This window comes from Saimiri boliviensis, chromosome 17, assembly GCF_048565385.1.
Source record: "Saimiri boliviensis isolate mSaiBol1 chromosome 17, mSaiBol1.pri, whole genome shotgun sequence".
NCBI lineage: Eukaryota > Metazoa > Chordata > Mammalia > Primates > Cebidae > Saimiri > Saimiri boliviensis.
This window is the reverse complement of record NC_133465.1, coordinates 13,339,970-13,363,543: the sequence shown is the minus strand read 5'-3', so window position 1 is coordinate 13,363,543 and position 23,574 is coordinate 13,339,970. Positions and strand designations below refer to the sequence as shown.

At 44.1% G+C, this 23,574-nt stretch overlaps 1 protein-coding gene across 1 annotated transcript in view; it reads right to left on the bottom strand.

Moving 5' to 3' along the window:
* The window catches only part of LOC104651592 (uncharacterized), a 226,075-nt gene that overhangs the window by 128,180 nt on the left and 74,321 nt on the right, over window positions 1-23,574 (bottom strand). The window contains exons 4-5 of the mRNA XM_074389101.1: window positions 21,262-21,374; window positions 4,577-4,644 (exon numbers count right to left, since the gene is read on the bottom strand). Of these exons, the coding sequence (XP_074245202.1) occupies window positions 4,577-4,644; window positions 21,262-21,374 (181 nt within the window). The remainder of the gene's footprint in view (window positions 1-4,576; window positions 4,645-21,261; window positions 21,375-23,574) is intronic.

Genomic DNA, 23,574 nt, shown 5'->3' with positions numbered 1-23,574 from the left:
TCAAACACCCTGAGGGAAAGACACAGAGGAGTGACCTCCCCAGCTGTGTTCAGCCACTGAGCTGAACCAGGGAAAAAAATTACCAGTAAGTCCCAGGATCATTTTTCCTCTTGTCTTCTTCCTCTCCTGGCCTGCATTTCAAACAAGTTGCTAAGTCCTTGGGTTTTAAAGAAGCTTTTTAAAGTACAAGGGCAGTGGGCAGTGGGGGGAATGTTAAACTTACATATCTGTGTACCCACTGTCCAGAATTAGCCAATGTTAATGTTTTGCATTTCAGCTTCATTTTTAAAAAATACTACAGATAAATATTATAGGTAGAGCACCTTTTATTCTTCCCACCAATGCTATTCCTCATCTTTTCTGGAGATCTCTCTTTCTCTCTCACACACACATGCATACCCATGTATGTATATATAAACAGTATGGACAATGTTTTGTGTTTTTTAAAGTCTACATAGACGTTTGATATAGCACATCTCTCTTTTTTTTTAATCTCCTTCTCTCTCTGTCTGCCTCTCCTGTCTTTATTCCTCCTCTTTGTATAACATATATATAATATATATTACATATAGAGTACATATATAAATATGCATATTGGTAAACAATGTGTATAATGTCTTTTGATTTCATTAAAATTTAAATAAATTTATTATATGGAACACATTTCTCTCTCTCGACATTTTATTTGAGGTATTGGGTTTTTGCGGGGTTTTTTGGAGATGTGGAGTCTTACTCTCTGGCCCAGGGTGGAGTGCAGTGGCATGATCTCAGCTCATTGCAACCTCAGCCTTCTGGATTTAAGCAATTCTCCTACAGATGTGCACCAACACATCTGGCTAATTTTTGTATTTTTAGTAGAGATGAGGTTACACCATGTTGACCAGGCTGGTCTTGAACTCCTGACCTCAGGTGATCTGCCTGCCTTGGCCTCCCAAAATGCTGAGATTACAGGCGGGAGCCACCCTGCCTAGCCCTAATGGGCTCTTATGGTAGTGGTCCTGCTTCTGTGTGCCCAAGTCCTGCCAGGCCAACGTTTTGTTCAGAGTATTTATAGTTATGTTGATGTCTTCAGTTCTAGTTCACTGGCTTTTCTTTCTCTGTTGTATTCCACAGCAGGAGAATACTATAATATACTTATCCATTCCCTTGTTGAGAAATATTTCTCTTGTTTCCAGTTTTTTCTATCACAAGCCGTGCTGTGGGGAACGTGTCCTCTAGAACACATCTGTGAGAGTCAAGCGTGCATATCTAGAAGCCGACTTGCTCATCTGAAGCAGTGGAGGCAGGCAGGCCGCAGGCTGGGCGAAGTCAGAGGACAGAGGCTGCGGGAGGTGAGCGTCTGAGCCAAGGGACCCCAGGTTGAATCAGGGATAAACGCTGGAACGGGCTGTCAGCAGGAATGAGACGTCTGGCATTTTGTAATTTCTGGAGAATTCCTCTTAAATTCCCTTTCCCTTCAGTAAACACGATGAGAAACCACTGCCCGCCATGTATGTGGTCTCTGTGGCACACAAGAGTGGGGGTCACAGCCAGGACAGGGAGAGGGGAGCCCAAGAGCCACCAGCGTCCAGGTGCGGCCGAGCAGAGGGGGCAGCCCGCCCTCTACTGGCGTCTTGGCGGAACTGCAACACCGAGGCTCTGAGGCCGAACCCCAGCTTAGAGATGGACACCTCGCATCGACGAAAACGTCGTGGACAACAAGCATGTCGCCTAGCAGCAAACAACATAGCGCCTTTCTCTATCTGGAAGTCTCATTAGAAAGTGGGACGCAGGCAGCTGAAAGCATCTTCTCAGCCAACTAGACATGTTGCAAAGAAACGATTTTTGAAAATGATTCCGAAAACAGAATTGGCAGAAGCAGCATCATCACCTGTCCTGCTTGTCTGGTGACTCTCCGTTTGTAAAAACCCTTTCGCACGTGTCATCTCGTAATACCCGTATGAAGTATGGCTTTCCTCCTTTACAGAGGAATGCTGTCTGCCGGCATTCCTGTAGGGTACACTGCACACCCACAGTGCTGCATCTTCTCCCAGCTTTTTCTTCCGTCTTGAGACCTCTGTTGCATCCAACCCAAAGGCCGTACAAACTGCACAGTAAATGGAGAAGTCTTTGTGACCGTCATTCAGACACAAGCTGGTCCCTGTCACTGTACGCTCAGAACTCCCGAGAGGACTGGAAGCCAAGGTCTCGAGCCACTCACTGCACGCTCAAGGAACCTAAGCTAGGAAGACAGAGGAGGGCGAAGTCTCCTGCACTCATGGATTATTCACATGCGCCTGCACGCGACCCACGCCATGCCCTGCTTTATAGCACTACTGGAGAGTCCATAAAAGAAGCAGGCGTTTCTTGTCAGCAGAGTTGAATGCTTTGCAATCGCAAGATAATAAAGGAAAGACAGGGTAGCGCTGGCTGACTGCAGCTTTTCCTGATACCTGCAAGTTAACCTTCTTACACCGAAGTCACGCTGCCATTTGAATTGACCCACCCAGGCTGGAGCTAGTGAAACAAGCTCAGTAGCAACTGAAGTAAAGCCCTCTTGTCTTACCCTGGCAGAGGTGGTGAGCCCCTTAGCACCTTGTCAAACACTAAATTTAATCCCAGTTTTATTTTCAAATCGCTTTTTTTAAAATGCACTAACTATTAAGAGATAGGGGAAAAGGTCCTTTTAAAATGATTTATGATGTGTTAACAGCTAGAGAAAACCCAAACAATGTCTCCATAAAGACTCACGATCACGTTTTTAATTAAGGGCCACAACTTTTAATGGAAGGCATAATATACCCATTCATGGCAGGACACTGGGCTCCTCTGGGTAATTCAGCAGTCAAGCTCAGGGGAGGAATAACTGTTTTAGGTTCACACCTCAAAGTCTTCTGTTAAAGAAAATAACAATAAAATAAGATCGCTTGAAAACTCTTGAGTTTGGGAATTTTAACCCAGAGAAAGGGCGCATTCTGCTCAATTACAGGGATGCTTGTTCCTGGTTCTGGGCCCACAACAGCCCGCTCAGTGCTCTGAGTGCCTCAGACAGCCCCTAAGTCTTAGCAGGTAAGTGGGCTGTGCTCAATGCACCCTGTGTGTGCTGCCTGGTAAATTCCTGCCTGGACCGTGGGGAGGCTCCGCCCCCTGAGAAACACACTGTTACTTACTGTCTCTTTCTCATACTGGACCCTTAAAAGCTTTTTCTTCCTTAGCTTTTTTATTTAAGACTGAAAGTTAGCAATCTAGGAGAACAGAGTGCTGTGTCCTTTTGTATGACCCCGCAAGGACGTATTAATTGTATCAGGCATCTTTTTATCTGTTGCTTGCCTATGCCAGCTTCACTCACTTTGTCCTGGCAACAGTGAAGTAAGAATATGAAGTGAGAGTATCATTATCCCCGTTTACAGATGGGGAAAGTGAATCTTGGAGAGGGTAAGGAATTTGCTCTTGTCATTGAACAGTACAACGGACTACAGGCTGAGGCAGGGTGGGTGGGAGATGAGGTTCAGGATACCCCAAAACATGGCACATTCACATTTCGGAAAACAGCAGAAACAGGAAGATCACTCTCTCCTTCTCCTGCCCTTCTCCCCCAACCAGGTCCCGGGATCCTCAATCCACGGGTGCCCTTTCTATGTCCAGAGGAAAGAAACTTTCTTCTCTCTGAAGACACAGGGCTATAGAGAAGAATCTGACCAAACAGGCCTTGCTAAGTTCCCCCAAGTTTCTTACAAACTTTTAAAAAATCCAATCACACTTCTCCAGAACGATTCAGTTCTCTATCACACCAAGCATTAAAAATACACAGGTTTGGCCAGGCGCAGTGGCTCACACTTGTAATCCCAGCCCTTTTGGAGACCGAGGTGGATCATGAGGTTAGGAGTTCGAGACCAGCCTGTTCAATATGGTGAAACCCCGTTTCTACTAAAAAAAAAAAAAAAATACAAAAATTAGCCGGACGTGGTGGCCCACACCTGTCGTCCCAGCTACTCCGGAGGCAGAGGCAGGACAATCTCTTGAACCTGGGAGGTGGAGGTTGCAGTGAGCTGAGATTGTGCCACTGCAATTCAGCCTGGGCAACAGAGTAAGACTCCGTTAAACACACACACACACACACACACACACACACACCACACACACACACACACACACACACACACACACACACACAGGTTTACCTGTTTCTTTGTGACTTCCTTTCTGATTCCCATGTCACATAAATTCATTAAATAAATTTGTTCTGCTTTTCTTTTGTTAATTGTCTTTTGTCACAGGGGCTTCAGCCATGAACATAGCAATGAGTGGGGAAAGACGGTTCTTTTCTCCTGTGTGGGGCTGGCGATATAGATCCCCATTCTTCCCCTCAAGCAGCGTTAGGTCTTGTTGAGAAAGCAGGACTTGGGCACAGAGAAGCAGAACTAACCACACAGGACCACTACTATAAGAGCCCATTAGGGCCAGGCACAGTGGCTCACACTTGTAATCCCAGCACATTGGGAGGCCAAGGCAGGCAGATCGCTTGAGTCAGAAAATCAAGACCAGCCTGGCCAACATGGTGATACCCCATCTCTACTAAAAAATACCAAACAAATACCTGGGCGTGGTGGTGCGTGCCTGTAATCCCAACTCCTCAGGAGACTGAGGCAGGAGAAGCGCTTGAACCTGGAAGGCAGAGATTGTAGTGAGCTGAGATCATGTCTCTGCACTCCAGCCTGAGCGTCAGAGTGAGAATCTGCCTAAAAAACAAACAAAAAAAGAAACTAATGGGATAGATACACAGCACCGCTTAAGTTGAGAGAGGGGAACACCTGCCTCTGTGTTTAAGATAGAGGGGGGATTCAATGTTGACCTTGGGACATGCAGTTTCCACGGGCAGAAAGAGGTGTCAGAAAAAAGTAAATTATACAAGCCAGTGTTTGCCTAACTTTTGCCACCTTCTAGATCTTTGCTATATCCACATAACACCTAGAGGCTCCAGGTGTCACAATCCAAGACACTTTATCAGTACTTAATATTTTTCTTAGAACATACTACCTTTAAAAGAAAACCCCTTCAATCTAGTTTTAAAGGAAACTTGATATCCATATTACAAGGGAGACAAAACTCCACCTCCATCTTCTTAGGCTGGACCCAAGAATTAAATCGACATCCAGAAGACTAACAGGAGAAAAGTCCAGGCCGGCTGAGCTAGCTTTAGTGCATTTCAGAGATACTGTGTTTTTTGACAAATGGAAGGTCTGTGACAACTGTGAGTCAAGCAAGTATGTCCCTGCCACTTTTCCAACATCAGGCCATCAGGTCCCCACTTCCTTAGCATCTTTTAGCAATAAGGTTTTTTTTGTTTGTTTGTGATTTTTTTTTTCTTTTTTTATTTGAGACGGAATCTCGCTCTGTCACCCGGGCTGGAGTGCAGTGGTGCGATCTCAGCTCGCTGCAACCTCTGCGTCCTGGGTCCAAGTGTTTCTCCTGCCTCAGCCTCCTGAGTAGCTGGGATTACAGATGTGCAGCACTAAAGTATTTTAAAATGAAGTTCTTTCCATTGTTTTTAGACATAATTCTACTGCACAGTTAACAGGCTACAGTTTAGTGTAAACGTAAATTTTATATACACCAGGAAACCAAAAAAAAAAATTCCTGTGACCTGCTTTATTGAGATATTTGCTTATTTCAGTGGTCTGGGATCCAACCCACAACATCTCTGAGGAATGCCTATATATACGTTTATTTAATACAGATTTCACGTGGCACAGAAGCCCTCCTAAGGAAAAGAAGACCCACAGAAGCAGTTACATGCTGAACTGAACAAAGAATAAGAAGTTTGAACAAAGAATTAATAGTAATTGAACAAAGAATCAATAGTAATTGAACAAAGAATAGTAAAGAAGCATCTGAAATATGCGGGGAAATTTATAAGATAAGTTAGTGTAAAAGAGTCTTACAGAATTCTTTTAATCTCAGCTTTGTATCCTTGAGGATAAGCATGCTCTTTCTTTTGGTATGGGCAGGCTGTCTTTCACGTGGGAACTGCATCTTTGGCTTTTGAAAAAGCGTGGGTCAGGTGTGGTGGCTCAGGCCTCTCATCTCAGCACTTTGGGAGGCCGAGGCGGGCGGATCCCCTGAGGCCGGGAAACCAGCCTGACCAACATGGAAAAGCCCTGTCTCTACTAAAAATACACAACTAGCGGCATATGCCTGTAATCCAAGCTACTCGGGAGGCCGAGGCAGGAGAATCGCTTGAACTTGGAAAAGGAAGGTTGTGGTGAGCCGAGATCACTCCAATGCACTCCAGCCTGGGCAACAAGAGCAAACACTCCGTCTCAAAAAAAAGAAAAAGAAAAAAGAAACAGCATGAAGGTCAGAGTGATGTTCTAGTAGCTGCTGGACTTCAAATATCTTTTAACTTACATACTCAATATGCCAGAGAGGTATATTTTGGGGTGGCATGCTTTTAACTCCTTCACTACTGCAATTTGAAAAGCAGAAACACATGGTCAAAAACTCAGAAGTAGCCCAATATAGTATATAGGATGAAAAAACAAAATAATGCTCTTAAGTTAAAAATTGTGTTCAGAAAAGAATGCTAGAATACTCCTCAAAATGAAAAAACCTTGATAATGTAACTCGAAAAATCCCCACCACGTACAACCAATTATAGAAAACAGTATGGGTGTTCCATCAAAAACTAAAAGGAGAATTACCATCTGATCTGGCAAGTCTACTACTGAGTATATACACAAAGTAAATTAAATATATCCAAAGGATACCTCCATTCCCACGCTCATCACAGCATTATTTACCATTGCTAACATACAGAAGCAAACTGTGAATCCATCGATCGGTGAATGAAAAAGAAAACATGGCACATATACAAAATGGAATATATTTAGCTTTTTATTAAAAAGGAATCCTGACTAGGCCCAGTGAGTGGCTCATGCCTGTGATCCCAGCACTTTGGGACGTTGATGTGGGCAGATCATGAGGTCAGGAGATGGAGACCATCCTGGCCAACATGATGAAATCCCATCTCTACTAAAATACAAAACATCAGCCGGGCATGGTGGTGCATGCCTGTGGTGCCAGCTACTCGGGAGGCTGAAGCAGGGGAATTACTTGAACCTGGGAGGCGGAGGTTGCAGCGAGCAACCTGCCACTCCAGCCTGGCACCACTGCACTCCAGCCTGGCGACAGAGCAAGACTTTGTCTCAAAAAAAAAAAAAAAAGGAACCCTGTCACTTGCTACGTGAATGAACCTGGAGGATATTATGCTAAGTGAAATCAACCACCAACCAGGCACAGAAAGATGAATACTGCATCATCTCACTTGCATGTGGAAGCTAAAAAGGTTGACCTCATAGCAGTAGAAAGAAGGATGATGATGATTAGAGGCTGAGAGAGGGGTTTGGATGGGGAAAGAGAAATGTTCATCAAAGGGTACAAACTTTCAGATAGACAAGAGGCGTAAGTTTTAGTGATCTAGTGTGCAGAATGGTGACCATAATAAATAATAACGCACTACCTAGTTAAAAATTGTTAAAAGAGTACATTTCAGGTATTTTCATCACCAAAAAATGATAAGTTTGTAAGGTGAAGGATAAGTTAATTAGCCTGATTTAATCACTCCACAATGTAAATGTGTATCAAAACATCATACTGAACCCAGTCAATTTATACCATTATTATTTGTCATTTAAAAACAGTCCGATGTGGTGGCTCACACATATAATCCCAGCTACTCAGAAGGCTGAAACAGGAACATCACTTGAGGCCAGGAGCTTAAAACCAGACTGAGCAACACAGTGAGACCCTTTCTCTAAAAAAGTAAAAAAATAAATAAAAACTATCCAGGTGTGGTAACACACACCTGTGTTCCCATCTACTTGAGAGACTGGAGTGGGAGAATTGCTTGAGCCCAGGAGCTGGAGGCTGCAGTGAGCCATGGTTGTACCACTGTACTCTTGTCTCGACAACAGAGTGAGACTCTGTCTCCTATCAAAATAATAAAAATAAAATTAATTAACTGACTTTTAAAATAATTTGTATTGTGCTTTAAGATCTGGGTTATATGTGCAGAACGTGCAGGTTTGTTACACAGGTACACACCCGCCATGGTGGTTGACTGCATCCATCACCCCGTCATCTACATTAGGTATTTCTCCTAATGCTATTCCTCCCCTAGCTTCCCACCCCCTGACAGTCCTAATGTGTGATGTTCCCCACCCTGTGTCCACGTGTTCTCACTGTTCAACACCCACTTATGAATGAGAACATGCGGTGTTGGGTTTTCTGTTCCTGTGTTAGTTTGCTGAGAATGATGGTTTCCAGCTTCATCCATGTCCCTGCAAGGGGCATAAACGCATTCTTTTTTAGGGCTGCATAGTATTCCATGGTGTATATGTGCCACATTTTCTTTATCCAGTCAATCATTGATGGGCATTTGGGTTGGTTCCAGGTCTTTGCTTTGTAAGCAGTGCCACAATAAATATATGTGAGCATGTGTCTTTATAAAAGAATGATTTATAATCCTTTGGGTATTTATCCAGTAATGGGATTCCCAGGTCAAATGTTATTTCTAGTTCTAGATCCTTGAGGAATCGTCACACTGTCTTCCACAATGGCTGAACCAATTTACACTCCCACCAATAGTGTAAAAGCATTCCTATTTCCCTACATCCTCTCCAGCATCTGTTGTCTCCTGACTTTTTAATGATCGTCATTCTAACTGGCATGAGATGGTATCTCAATGCGGTTTTAATTTGCATTTCTCTAATTTTTTTCACTATTAAAAAATAGCCCCTAACTCAAACATGTATTAGATTCCTCTTCTGTGTTTCCAAGAGGCTCAGCTGCATGGGCACTTTTGGCACAGGCCCAGGGTTTCCTTGGTTCACTGTGGCATTATTTCAGAGGCTAGTGCCACCATGCAGGCTAAGCACACTGAGAACAGTCCACTCGCCAGCATTCATTTCTGTGTGGCGTCTCTGGGAGAGTGAGCTCAACAGTCTTTTCTCATTACTCTCCCCCGCAGCAGAGCCTGACAGTCCCAAAGAGAGGGGGCTGAAGGAAGTTTCCTGGGTATGAAGGGAGTATAGCAATGGTTATTCATTCTACTGGTACTTCCAAAAACACCACGGAAGAAAGTTCATTTACAAGTTTAAAATACTGACGAGCATGCGCTTACATCAAGCCTGGAATGAATTTGTTTGCATAAACTGGATTGCCATGGCTTTGCCTATTTTCACCTGATCTTAGAAACACCAGTAGAATCACACAACACTTGGACTGCAAGCTGTATTGCTTTTTATTTTATTTTATTTTATTTTTATTTATTTATTTTTGAGACAGAATCTCGCTCTGTCACCTACATTGCTGGAGTGCAATGGAGTGATCTTGGCTCACTGAATCTCCACCTCCTGGGTTCAAGTGATTCTCCTGCCTCAGTATCCTGAGTAGCTGGGATTACAGGTGTGTGCCACCACACTCAACTAATTTTTGTATTTTTTGTAGAGATGGGGTTTCACCATGTTGGTCAGACTGGTCTCGAACTCCTGACCTTGTGATCTGCCCACCTCAGCCTCCCAACGTCCTGGGATTACAAGCATAAGCCACCACACCCAGCCTATATTGCTTTTTCTGATCCACACTAAAATTAATACCTAGTAGTTCATGTTCAGATATTCTATCATGATTGGTTTGGGTGTCACATTTTTGGGAAATATTAGAAATCAGTTCCAAAGGAGAATTCTCCACTTGATCTCATCCCAAAGACTCCATCTGTACTTCCCCCTGCCTGATCCAATTACTTCTTCTTTTTTTAAGACAGAGTCTCACTCCGTTGCCCAGGCTGGAGTGCTGTGGCCTGATCTCAGCTCACTGCAACCTTCATCTCTTGGGTTCAAGTGATTCTCCTGCCTCAGCCTCCCTAGTAGCTAGGATTACAGGTGTGCGCCACCAAGTCCAGCTAATTTTTTTTTGTATTTTTAGTGGAGACAGGATTTCACCATGTTGGCCAGGCTGATCTCAAACTCCTGACCTCAAATGATTCACCTGTTTCAACCTCCCAAAGTGCTATAATTACAGGTGTGAGTCACCATGCCCAGCCCAATTACTTCTTGGAAGGTGCAGGACTGTCTTGGCATATTCAAAGAGCAGCACTCATGTGGCCCCAAGCTAACTGCATCCACACCTTTCAGCCCACTATTCTCTGAAAAGTGTATTTGCCAGGTCAATATTGCCCTAATCTTTAGACCTGAGATGTGTGCACTCTTTTGCCCTGCAGGCAACCACAGAGTCCGAAGGCCAAGAAAAAAAAATAGTTTGAAAGTAAAATTGATATGTTTTTTTTTCTTTTCTTTTCTTTTCTTTTTTTTTTTTGAGACAAGATGTCACTCTGTTGTGGAGGCTAGAGTGCAGTGGTACAATCACAGCTTGCTGCAGTTTTGAACTCCTGGGCTTAAGCGATTCTCCCGCCTCAGCCTCCCTAGTAGCTGGGACTGGGCACATACCACTGGGCCTGGCCTAATTTTCTTTGTTTGTTTGTAGTGATGGGAGTCTCACTATGTTGCCAGGGCTGGTCTCAAACTCCTGGGCTCAAGGGGTCCTTCCATCTCAACCTCCCAAATTGCCAGATCACTGGCGTAAGCCACCTCCTCACCTCGCCTGGCCCGGGGTAAATCGATGTGAAAGTAAAAGGAGTAGGAACAGGGGCATTTGATCTTGATTAGGATAAAGCGTCTATTCGGCTAGCTTCATTCCTCACCAACCCTACTGCCAATAATTTCCTCTCCCCATTCAAACTCATCCAACCACATTAGACACATTAAATCCCAGCCACGTTAAACAAAGGTTAGACTGCTATTGCACAAGCTCAGCTTTTAGCTTCCTTGGCCTGCTTGACCTGAAGGAGGGGCCTAATGAAGGTTCTACTGATGGCTGTCATATAAGGATTCCAGCAGGAACTGGGATGGTAGGTGAGAAGTGCTGTTCCCCGAGGGTACCGCACGTACACCCAGATGCCAGCCTGCCCACTGCTGTCTCTGAATTCGCCAGGTGATTTTTTTGCAGGGCTCCGTATCAGCTAATAACTACCTTTCTGCACATTCTCCACATGCAAGCGTCTCTCTCACTCCTACGGCTGAGAAATGATACCCCCATCTCTCAGCTTTGAAGCAGCTTGCTCATGGTAAGTAAAACAAATCTTATAAATGCAGTGTGCTCTCAAATTGTTAGTCCAAATCCAGCCCCTGCTTTGGAACTCCCTGACATTGCCTTTCAATATATTCTCATACCTTTGGAAGAAACTTAAGTAGCTTAATCTCATCCGATTCTGTATTTTTAAAGCATATTAGTATTAAACAACAACATGCAAGTTACTCTGCTGGAGATATCAGCTATACCCAAACCAGTCCCTGGTGTGCAGTAGTTCTTTTTCCTGGAGCAAATATGGTATTTGAATGCCATCCACTTGTTTATGTGCCTACATGACGAAGTGCTATAAGAATGCAAAAGAGGCTGGGCGCGGTGGCTCATGCCTGTAATCCCAGCACTCTGGGAGGCGAAGGCGGGTGCATCACCTGAGGTCTGGAGTTAGACACCAGCCTGACCAACATAGAGTGAAACCCTGTCTCTACTAACTTACTAAGAGTTAATAGAAAGGCCAGGACCCAAACTTATTTGTTTATGGGGTTGTGCAGACACGTCTAGGACAAAATATAAAAATTAGCTGCGTGTAGTGGCACATGCCTGTAGTCCCAGCTACTTGGGAAACTGAGGCAGGAGAATTTCTTGAACTCAGGAGGAAGAGGTTGCAGTGAGCTGAGATCATGCCACTGCACTCCAGGCTGGGTGATAGAGTGAGACTCTGTCTCTCAAAAAAAAAAAAAAGAATACAAAAGCAAGAGGCATTACATATGCTTGGGGGATTCTTATAAATATATCTGGAAAGTCTATCCCACAGGGGACAGGAAGTCACGTGACCCTGGTTTCAGGGGTCAAAGACCAGGAGGGTAGACACATTCCATGAGAGGATCCACCCGTGATGAAGTCAGCTATCCATGCACTGAGTCCACAATAGGACAGAAAGAGAAGTCACCAGAAAACAGTAAACGAAGTTGCAGGATTGCACTGTGGAAAGGCTAGCAACGGCCATGTTGGGTCATGTGCCACAGTAGAGACAAAGCAAAGAGAAAGGCAAAGATACTTAGGCATCTGGTGAGAGATGGGGCGAAGACAAGAGGGAGGGGTGGGACAAAGGGAGATGAAGAAAGTGGCAGCCTCGACCCTGCTAGCTTCCCACTCCTTGCTGATAGTTACCATGAATCCTGGCCATTACCATCGCTTCTATCCTTCATGCCTATAAATTTCTTGAGGATTTACATCATCTTTTCTTTCAGTATCTTATACCCAAAAGAATACTGCTGAGAACATAAGTCAGAGAAGTGACATTTGAACCAGATATAAAGGGTGAGTAATCGTTTGACAAGCAGAGAAAGGGCTGGGCATTCAGCCTAAGAAAACATTTTGCGTGGTGTGACTTACAGTCACAGAAGAGATGCCTGCATGGAGATCACTCGAGGCGCTTCCTATGGCTCTCCTGCTTCCCTTCACAGCCTGTCCTATCTGTTGTTCCAGAAGATGGACTGCACCAGGGTGGAATTCCAGGTCTGGGAAGAGCACGGTGGCTCATGCCTGTAATCCCAGCACTCTGGAAGACTGAGGCAGGTGGATCACCTGAGGTCAGGAATTGGAGATCAGCCTGGCCTACATGGTGAAACCCCATCTCTACTAAAAAATATGAAAATTTGCGGGACGTGGTGGCAGGCGCCTGTTATCCCAGCTACTTAGAAAGCTGAGGCAGGAGAATCACTTGAACCCGGGAGACGGAGGTTGCAGTGAGCCGAGACCACACCACTGCACTCCAGCCTGGGCAACAGAGCGAGACTCCCTCCCAAAAATAAAGAAAAATAAAATAAAAGAATTCTAAGTCTGGTAGAGAAACAAGGGGATGATGGCACCATGAGCTCTCTGGGAGCACAGAGCCGAAGCTGCCGGAGCTGCAGACAAAAACTTGTACTTCCATGTTCACAACATAATGACACAATAGTAAAAGGTGGAAACAACCTGAGTATCCATCAACAGATAGTTGGATAAGCCAATGTGTCATATCCATAAGTCAGAATAGCACTCAGCCTTAAAAAGGAATGAGGTGCTTACACAGACTACAACAGGCGTCCCCAAACTTTTTACACAGGGGACCAGTTCACTGTCCCTCAGACCGTTGGAGGGCTGCCACATACTGTGCTCTTCTCACTGACCACCAATGAAAGAGGTGCCCCTTCCTGAAGTGCAGCGGGGGGCCGGATAAATGGCCTCAGGGGGCCGCATGCGGCCCGCGGGCCATAGTTTGGGGACGCCTGGGCTACAACATGGATGAACCCGGAAAATCTTACACGAAGTGAAATAAGCCAGACACAAAAGGCCTCTTAGAATATGATTCCATTCATACCATGCAGCCATGAAAAAAAGATGACTTCATGTCCTTACAGGGACATGGATGAAGCAGGAAGCCATCATTCTCAGCAAACTAACACAAGAATGGAAAACCAAACACCTCATGTTCTCTCACTCATAAGTGGGATCTGAATGATGAGAGCACATGGACCCCGGGAGGGGAACATCACACATCGGGGCCTGTTGGGGTATCGGGGGCTAGGGATGAGATAGCATTAGAAGAAATACCTAATGTAGATGATGGGGTGATGGATGGAGCAAACTACCATGGCACATATATAACCATGTAACAAACATGCACGTTCTGCACAGGTACCCCAGAACTTAAACTTATAATTAAAAAAAAAAAAGAATATGATTCCATTCATATTAAATATTCAAAATAGGTAAATCCACAAGGCAGACAGTAGATTCGTGATTTCCAGATGATGGGATTCAAGACACATTGTCCCCAGAATATGGCGCCTTGGCATATTGAATATTTTAAGCTGGAGAAATTTGAGAAGGAGTATATACAGGAAGTATTTTCTGACTTCCCCTGAAGCAGGTCATAAGACTTTCATGTGAGAGGTGCCCTCCTATACCCAGAGGAAGGGAACATCTTTCTCTGTGAAAACACAAGGACAGAGAAGATTTTGAACAAATAGGCCTTGCCAAGCTCCTCCCAGTTTATTGCTGTCAGATCACATCCTTTGTGTTCTATTTCTCTGTGATGATCCATTCTTCATCAAACCTAGCATGAAACGATTCAGGTTTAGCTATTTCTGGGGCTCTACTTTCTTATGAAGTTTACTGTGTCATGCAAAACTTGTATTAAATACATTTGTATGCTTATCTCTTAATAATCTCCTTCTTGGTGTGGGATCTCAGCCATGAATGGAAGATACGCAGAGAAAAAGATATTTTTCCTCCTCTCCACAGGGGAGAAGGGAGGGGGAGAAGGGAGAGTGACTGCCAAAGCATTTCCATTTGGGATGATGAGGAAGTTCTCAGGATGACTGCAGAATATTTGAATGTACTTAATGCTGATGAATTGTACACACTAAAATGATAAATTTTTTGTGTATTTTGCCACAATTAAAAAATATAAAAAAATAAAAGCGGCTGATGGGAAAACTGGAAGCAGCTATGGATTTGCTGGACAGCCCCCTGGCATGCAGACAAGAGAACCACATTGAAGGGGACTCATGTTTTCTGATCCACCAGGCAGCTCCACAGCCTGGTTATGACCACACTTGAGAAGTTCTGTTGTGTATCTGGAGGAAGGGATGAACTTCAAAAGAATCAGGCTTAGGTTCAAAACCTCAACTCTGCTATTTCCAAGGTATTTTCATCTTGGCAAATTTTTCATGCTCTTTGCCTCCATTTTCTGTTCCAAAAATCAGGTAAATATTAACCCACTGGGATGGTGATTAAATGAGATAATATGCATCAAATGCTTGACATTACCAAAAACTTTTATCTATTACCCTTGAAAACACAAGATGAATAAAATTTCCAAATCAGTTATAGTCATGAGAAACTGAATACACCAATGGACAATGGCCAGACAGTATATAAAAATAGACCCACAACCTGCAGCAACCTGCCCAGGAAACCAACTCCTTATCTTCAATAGCCAGCCCAGGAAGCCAGCCTGCCATAATTCAGACCTGCAGGAAGTCAGACTGCTATCTCTACCAACAATCCAGGAAACCACATATTAACCCCTATAACAATTGCCCAAATGACCAGGACTTGATTGATAACTGACAGCTTCCCTAATTTTTGTCCCTGCTTCCAACTTTGGACTAACCAGACAGAGCTGTAGGGGAGGAAAAAAATAATCATCTTTCTGTACCCACTGTAGCTTCTCCAGCTGGAGCCCTGTAAATTATGCAAGTAAAATGTTAACAAGAGAAAAATAACAAAGAATGTTTATTTGCATGTGTATCACACATACACGTGGGAGTACCCAGTAAGGAGCAACCTAAAGGTTATCTCAGGCCAAACAAAGGAACAGGTGTTTAGGGCTTCAGGGTCGGGGAGCAAGTATAAAAGAGGAAAAACATATTTTCCTTCTAATATAGTACAGGTGAGGCCCAAAGTGGGGCTTAGCCCACAAGGTTCTTGGCTTAGCCCAGGAAAGAATTCAAAGGCCAGCCAGAGGTAGAAGAAAACAGCTTTATTGAAGTGGCAGTGTTATAACTCTGGTGGTGTTATAACTCTGTGACTGCTCTTGCAGAGTAGGGCTATGCCATAGGCAGGATAGCAGCTCAGGGCAGTTTTGCAGTTGTATTTATACCTACCTTTAAATTCATGCAGATTAAGGAGTGGATTATGCAGAAATTTCTAGGGAAGGGGTAGTAACTTTTGGGTCACTGGATTACTGCCATGGAAAGGGGCAGTGACTCCTGGGTGTTGCCATGACAATGGTAAACTGATGTGGCACACTGGCAGAAGCAAGGTGTTTTATGTGATCAGGTAAGAGTGCAGGTCTGATTTTGAAGGGTAGAAAAGCGTGCCACCCCGAAGTATGCCTCTTTGGCATATGGACTATTTTGAACTGAAGGCCATTGAGAATCAGTAGATCCAGGAAAAGCTCTACTACATTTTCCTTTTGTATAGGAAATTTGCATTTGGAAAAGAGGTCTCCCTCTCCTGTGCCAGAAAGAGGATTCTTAACTCTTATCAATGAAGGCCAGACTAGAATCTGTGTCACAAAAACTACTGAACAGCCCTAGGTTACTATACCCTTCCTGACCATTTTTCCATAACCTGTGATGGGTTTCAGCATATACTGCCTGTATTAGTCTATTCTTGCTGTAAAGAAATACCTGAGACTGGATAATTTATAAAGAAAAGAGGCTTCACTGGCAAACAGTTCTGCAGGCTGTATGGAAGCATCCAGCTTCTAGGGAGCCCTCAGGAAACTTACAATCATGGTGGGAGGCAAACGGGGAGCTGGCACTTCATGTGGCCCGGGCAGGAGGAACGTGGGGGAGGTGCTACGGACTTTTAAGCAACTAGATCTCACGATGACTCACTCACAATCTGTCAGGAGAACAGGATGGAGGGGGTGGTGCTAACTTATTCATGAGAACTCCACTCTCATGATCCAATCACTTCTCACTAGGCCCCACCTCCAACACTGGGGATTATAATTCAGCATGAGATTTGGTGGGGACACAGAGTCAAACCATCACTACTTTAAACTATAGCACCTTGACATGTTGATTCTAAGCTGAAGGAATTTGAGAAAGTACACATGCAGAAAAGACTCTCTGACCTTCCCTTGAAGCAGATCAAAACCCTTTTGTGAGAGGGGCCCTCCCTATACCCAGGGGACACAAGTGTTGGGCAACACCTCTTAGAAGGGACACAGAGAGTAATCTGAGCAAACAGGCTTTGCTAAGATCCCCCAGTTTATTACATTTCTCTCATTCTTTCTCTTTGTTCTGTCATATTTTTCCACAATATCTTCCTCAAATCTGCAACAGAAACCATTCAGGTTTAGCTGTTTCTTCTGGCCTTCATCTCCTTTTGAAGACTCCTGTGTCACATAATACTTACATTAAATAAATCTGTGTATCTTTCTCTTGTTCATCTGTCTTTTTTCACAGGGGTCCCAGCCAATGAACCTGAGATGGGTAGAAATGGGGTAAGAGGTCCACTACTCAGATATCAGATTAAATTGAGGACTAGCTAAAATGGGGTTAGGGCTGAAGCAGCTTTCTAAAAGACATACGCTGGTGGCTGACTCCCCTGCTACAGCAGCCTCTGAATAAATGGCCTTTGCTTGTTCCCTCTGGTTGATATTTACCCAGCCTATAGCTTCACACAGATGTGACAGGAGCCAGAGACATCTGAAGGCCACTGGCATCCTCATCAAGCCCGCTTGCCACTCCACAGCAAGGTAGACTGTGAGCATGTCTTCCTGGAGCACACATCCTCCTCCACCTCTTCTCTCTTCAAAACCTAAAAGGTGGGCTTCCAGCTCAAGACCGATGGTGCCTTCCTGAAAGGCACCTCCCCCACCTTCCTCCTGCCCTGGCCACATGAAGTGCCAGCTCCCCGTTTGCCTCCCACCATGATTGTAAGTTTCCTAAGGCCTCCCTAGAAGCCGATGCCACCATTCTTTCCATACATCCTGCAGAACTGTTTGCCAATGAAGTCCATATGAAATAAAAATGAGACGTTAGGAAAACATTAGCCTTGAGCAATTAAAAGAACAGGAAGTGGGGGAAATCACTAATTTCAACAAATTTCCAGAAGACATAGAAGGGATGCCTGAGTGTTGACAGGTGGGATGGGCAGAGCAACAGGCAGCCAAATGCAGCAGCCGGGAGCACAGGAGGGAGTTAGAGAGAAGACCAGAGACCATCTGCACAATGTAACTTGTGGAGATGAAGCATGGCTGACTGAATTGAAGGGGTCCATTGAAAGCCTGTGTTTGGTGACTCTGTTGGCACCACCCCACCCCATATGCAAAGCTCAGGCAGCTGATATTTATCCCCAGTCCCCACCACCACCAAAAAAAAAAAAGAAAAGAAAAAAAATACTCTTTTCTAAAGAAACCAAAAATATTTGTTAAAAATATTAACTGTAGTCAAGAGTCTCTTTAGACAAAATTTTTAAGTAATAATTTCTTTAAATTTTTGCAGAGAAGAGCAGTCGATACTGGATTTGGGAATTCCTTTAACAGGAAATTGAATTTTAAACAAATCAATTTTTTTTTTTAAGGAAATAAGCCTTATGTGGGTTGCTCTGTTATCCCCAGCCTGGACCTTAGCTGTTTCTACTTCAGGTTCAGTCATGTTCAAGCATGCCTGACACAGTTTGGGGGCAGTTTGCCAGAAATCTATATTCAGAAAGCCTGAGGGTCCAGGCAAAACTCAATGGAAAAGACAAGTGTCAGGGAGGTAGTGTGACCCGTAACAAGGAGTTCCCAATGAGAGGAGAAAAATGGTGTGTACAGCAAGCTGTTATTTCCAGGCCAGCCTCCCTGGACTGATGTTTGCTGCTCAGAGACTAAAATAAAGTTCTGCAAGCTGTTATTTCCAGGTCAGCCTCCCTGGACTGATGTTTGCTGCTCAGAGACTAAAATGAAGTTCTGTTAGAACTGAAAGCTCCCAGCACTCTAGTGGAGGAAATGCCATTCTGTCACCTGTCTGATAAAGAGAAGGTATCAGAGAGGAAGAGGTGTATTCTCCCCACTCCTGGGCTCAGGTCCCTCCAGAGCCCTGCTGTGCAAGCAGCTGCGGTGTCCAGGGGAAGGCAGAATGCAGTGCCTAGCTGAGGAAGCAACAGAGCGCAAGAAAGAAGCAGCCAGTGGATGCCTCCCCAGGCCTGCAGACTCTCCAAGGCCTGCAGACTCTCTCCCAGGGACAGGACTATCCTTCCTCATGAGCACACCCTGGACCCCCAGGAACATGTTCAAGTGCTGCAGATGGGGGCAAAACCCCGCACACAGAGGTTGTAAATAAACTTGTTAAATTACTTTTAGCTTAAAGGTGCTTCCTTATCTATTTTAAGTTTGGTCGACAGGTTTCTCTATGCATAGTGAACTGTAACCTAACTGGAGGTATACACACAAACTATAACTTAATTTTCTTTGTTTTTTGGTTTTTGTTTGTTTGTTTGTTTGTTTGTTTGCTACAGAGTCTCACTCTGTAGCCAGGTTGGAGTGCAATGGCATGATCTCTGCAACCTCTGCCTTCTGGGTTCAAGCGATTCTCCTGAGTAGTTGGGATTACAGGTGGCCACCACCACATCCTGCTAATTTGTGTATTTTAGTAGAAACGAGGTTTTACCATGTTTGCCAGGACGATCTTGATCTCTTGATCCACCCACCTTGGGCTTCTAAAGGGCTGGGATTACAGGCGTGAGCCACCACATCCAGCTGACTATAACTTACTCTTACGTCAATCACTGAGCTTTGGCCAATAAAGGCAGCCAACTGTTCAAACTGGGTTCAAATAAGATAAGTGCTGAGCTATCACCAATCTAGCTGTTTCTTTTGTTTTTTTTGTTGTTTGTTTTTTAAACAGGGTTTTGCTGTCTCCCAGGCTGGAGTGCAGTGGCATGATCTCGGCTCACTGCAGCCTCAAACACCTGGGTTCAAGTGATTCTCCTGCCTCAGCCTCCCGAGTAACTAGGACTGCAGGCCTGCACTACCACGCCCGTCCAATTTTTGTACTTTTAGTAGAGCCAGGGTTTTGCCACGTTGGCCAAGCCAGTCTCAAGCTGCCAGCCTCAAGTGATCTGCACACTTCGGCCTCTCAAACTGCTGGGGTTACGGTCGTGAACCACTGTGCTCGGCCCCCATACAGCTGTTTCTGTACGTCACTTCCGTGTTTTCTACATACCTTTCCTTTTTCTGTCTATCATTGCTCGATCAGTATTAAATGTGAAGAGCAAAGGAAAAAAAAAATCCTTGTTTAAGCCTAATTTAAGAGCTCATCTTTTTCAAGCAAAATGATCTATGATCAAATTCTCAGGCAACCAGAGAATTTTAATAGCCCCTTAGTGTTGTTGTTTCTTAAGAAATTAATTCTGCTGCTAGGAAAATATGCAGAATTCAAGTCTGTAAACTAGGTGACTGTGTTTCAAACAAAAGAAAATGTCCTGTCCTTTCGCAAAATAAATATTGGCTATCGATTAAATAGTGATAATTGACTATTATTCACTCATAGCCTTCTCATCTCTATTGCAGCCTCATAAAATTGGCAGGCCAGTGACAAAGATTATTTGCTTGGCCAAACTGTAGTTGGACTTCTGAGTTTTCTCCTAGGCCTATCTGTGTACTTTCCTGTAAAATCCAGTTTTAGCAAAGAACCCTAGTTAAGTCAGTTTAGCCAGAATCATCCCATCCTGGACATCTAATCATCCTTGATACCTGATCAGGCTCCCCTTCCTCCACCATCCACCAGGTGATGTCAGGTCACCCTTACCTATCTTCAGCGAGAATCCTGTTAGGTGGGTTAAGTGAGAATCCCCCTTACTCATATTGTTTTGTCTTAGCAATTTTCCACCCACTGACCCCCATCCTGCTCTTTGGCTATAAATTCCCATTTGCCCACGCTGTATTGAGAGTTGAGCCCAGTCTCTGTCCCCCACTGTAAGACCCTGCTGGAGTGGTCTCTGTGCCTGTCACAATGGTCCTGGATAGTCTTCCTCACTGATATGGTTTGGCTGTGTCTCCACCCAAATCTCATCTTGAATTATAGTTCCCATAATTAACACGTTGTCCTAGGAGGGATCTGGTGGGAGATAATTGAATCATGGGGGCGGTTCCCCCCATACCTTTCTCATTTGTAGTGAATAAGTCTCACAGGATCTGATGGTTTTATAAGGGGCCTCCCCTTTCACTTGGCTCTCATCTTCTCTTGCCTGGTACCGTGTAAGGCATGCCTTTGGGCTTCCACCATGATTGTGAGTCCTCCCCAGCCACATGGAACTGTAAGCCTATTAAACCTCTTTTTCTGTATAAATTACCAAGTCTCAGGTATGTCTGTATCAGCAGCATGAAAATGGACTAATACACTTACCATGCTTTACCAAGTGTCATTGGCTAATTTTTTTCTCACACAGATGTTATTGTGAAGAGCAAGTCTCCAGAGCCATGTTGCAAAGGTGAGAATCCCGTTTCACAAAGTGAACTTGGAGGTTTCTGTTTCTGCCTTCCAGTCCTAACTTGTATAATGGAAGTACAAATACCACCTTCATCAAAGCATTGCCAAGAGAAGTAAATGAGCTAATAATAGTGTAGCACTTAAAACAACAAAACAATACCTGAAACACAGTGGGCAGTCCATAAATGTTATCAAAATCACCGGCATCATCCAAAGGCAGAACTGGCAGGTACTTCAGGGGCCATCCAGCCCCTTTATCTGCAGCTGATGAATCTAAATGTAAAAAAAAAAAAAACAAAACTGTTAGAGCCAGAGCTTGCTTTCATGGTTAACTGAGAATCTCTTTGACACAAAGTATATGAGTAAGGCAGAAAGTAAGAGTTGTTTATTCTATGAGTACTTAAAAGACTATCTTGAAAGAATTCCTGGACAACTGGATTAAATGTTATTCTCTTAGGAAACAGGACACAAACACAGCTTTTCACCAGATCTATGGTGCTGTGGGGAACAGTTTCAGGACCCAGATGTCAGGGGATTTGTAGGTCTCTAAACTCCCACAGGGCCAGACCTACATACACGCAGAGTCCAATCAGAGTCATCCTAACTGCCTGCCCAAAGAAACTCCCAGGTTTCTCAGTGAGTGGGAAAGATCTTGTCTTACAAATAGTACTGTTTCCTGCAGATCCTGCTTAAAACACCAAAGTACCTACCAAAGGTACACATAGCTTTAACCAGAAGCTAATCCAACACTTTAATTTATTACACAATAATTAATTGAAATGCCTAAGTTTCAAATTTACTCTTTTTGAAAATGAGGGCAAATCCCAAGTTTTCCCGGTATAAATATTGCTTTCTCTTGCCTGTATTTTGGTGTGCCTTTTCAGGAGATAAGGGAGAGGTGACAGCTAACAGACCAAGGTCTGAACACGGGAGCTCATCACACATCTGCTGACTGGTACACATGTCACAGCAGAAAAGATGCCCCACCTGGGATATAATTGATGGGCAACACCTATGGCTTTAGAAGTTTAGTCTAGGATGATTTTCCCTGCAGGAGTCATCTTACTCTTGCTCTTGCAAAAATCAGTAAAATAGCTCAGGCGAGGCTGGGTCTGATTCTCAATTTTTTAGGAAAAGCATTGTCTCCCTGGAGAAAATGGAATCTTTTCCCCTTGTTAATGATGTTATAATCCTGCCTTTAGGATTGTTATGAGGATTCTAATGCATGTTTACAATATGCCTGACGAAGTAGGTGCTCCCTCTCTTTCTCTCTCTCTATATCTACACACACACACACACACACACACACACACACACACATACACACATATACATATTTATATAAGTGTACATATATATACATATATGTATATATACTATATATAAATGTACATAAAAAGTTTCAAGCTTTTATATATATATGTATATATGTATGTGTGTGTGTGTGACATGGTAAAAGCCCCATAAAACTGCATACCTCAACCATACCTCGGCTTTCTATTGAAACTGCTCCCTGTAACCCAAATGCGACAGACAAGCAGTCCAAACCCATGCCATCTTGGCCCTGTGACTTGTAATAAGTAATTAAAGACTGTAATTTCCACCCTACCCAGACAATGTGTAAACAAATGCTAATCTTGACTTTTGTGAACCACTTAAGTAACAGTCAGAATCTCAAAAGTCCCCTGGCCGTCACAGTGTCTGAAGCCCCTCACCCTCATCTTCGCCCAGGAATCCACTGGAATGTCCGGAGACCCTCACCCTCATCTCTGCCCAGGAGGTGATTTACAGAATTCACTAGCCCTCAGAACGTCTGACGCCCCTCACCCTGACCCCTGTCCCTCATCCTCACTCCCGAGGTGGCTTTACGGCTATTAAAGGTCTCGACAGCCACAGGTTGGAGAGATGCAAGTTGTCCGTTGCCGCTGGCAATAAAGACCCTGCAATTTGGCATACTTCTGTCTTGGTGTTGACTTTCTATGCTTGGGCCAGTATAACGTGTGAGTGTGTGTGTGTGTGTGTGTGTGTGTGTGTGTGTATGTGTCTGCATAATTTTATTTTTGAGACAGAGTTTTGCTCTTGTTGCCCAGGCTGGAGTGCAGTGGCACAATCTTGGCACACCGCAACCTTCGCCTCCTGGATTCAAGAGATTCCCCTGCCTCAGCCTCCCCAGTAGCTGGGATTACAGGCATGAGCCACCACACCCGCCTAATTTTTTATTTTTAGTAGAGATGGGCTTTTTCCATGTTAGTCAGGCTGGTCTTGAGCTCCTGACCTCAGGTGATCCATCCGCCTTGGCCTCCCAAAGTGCTGCAATTACAGGCGGGAACCACCACACCTGGCATATATGTATTATATTATATTATATTATATTATATTATATTATATTATATTATATTATATTATATTATTTTCTTAGGAAACAGGACACAAATGCAACTTTTCACCAGATCTACAGTGCTGTGGGAAACCA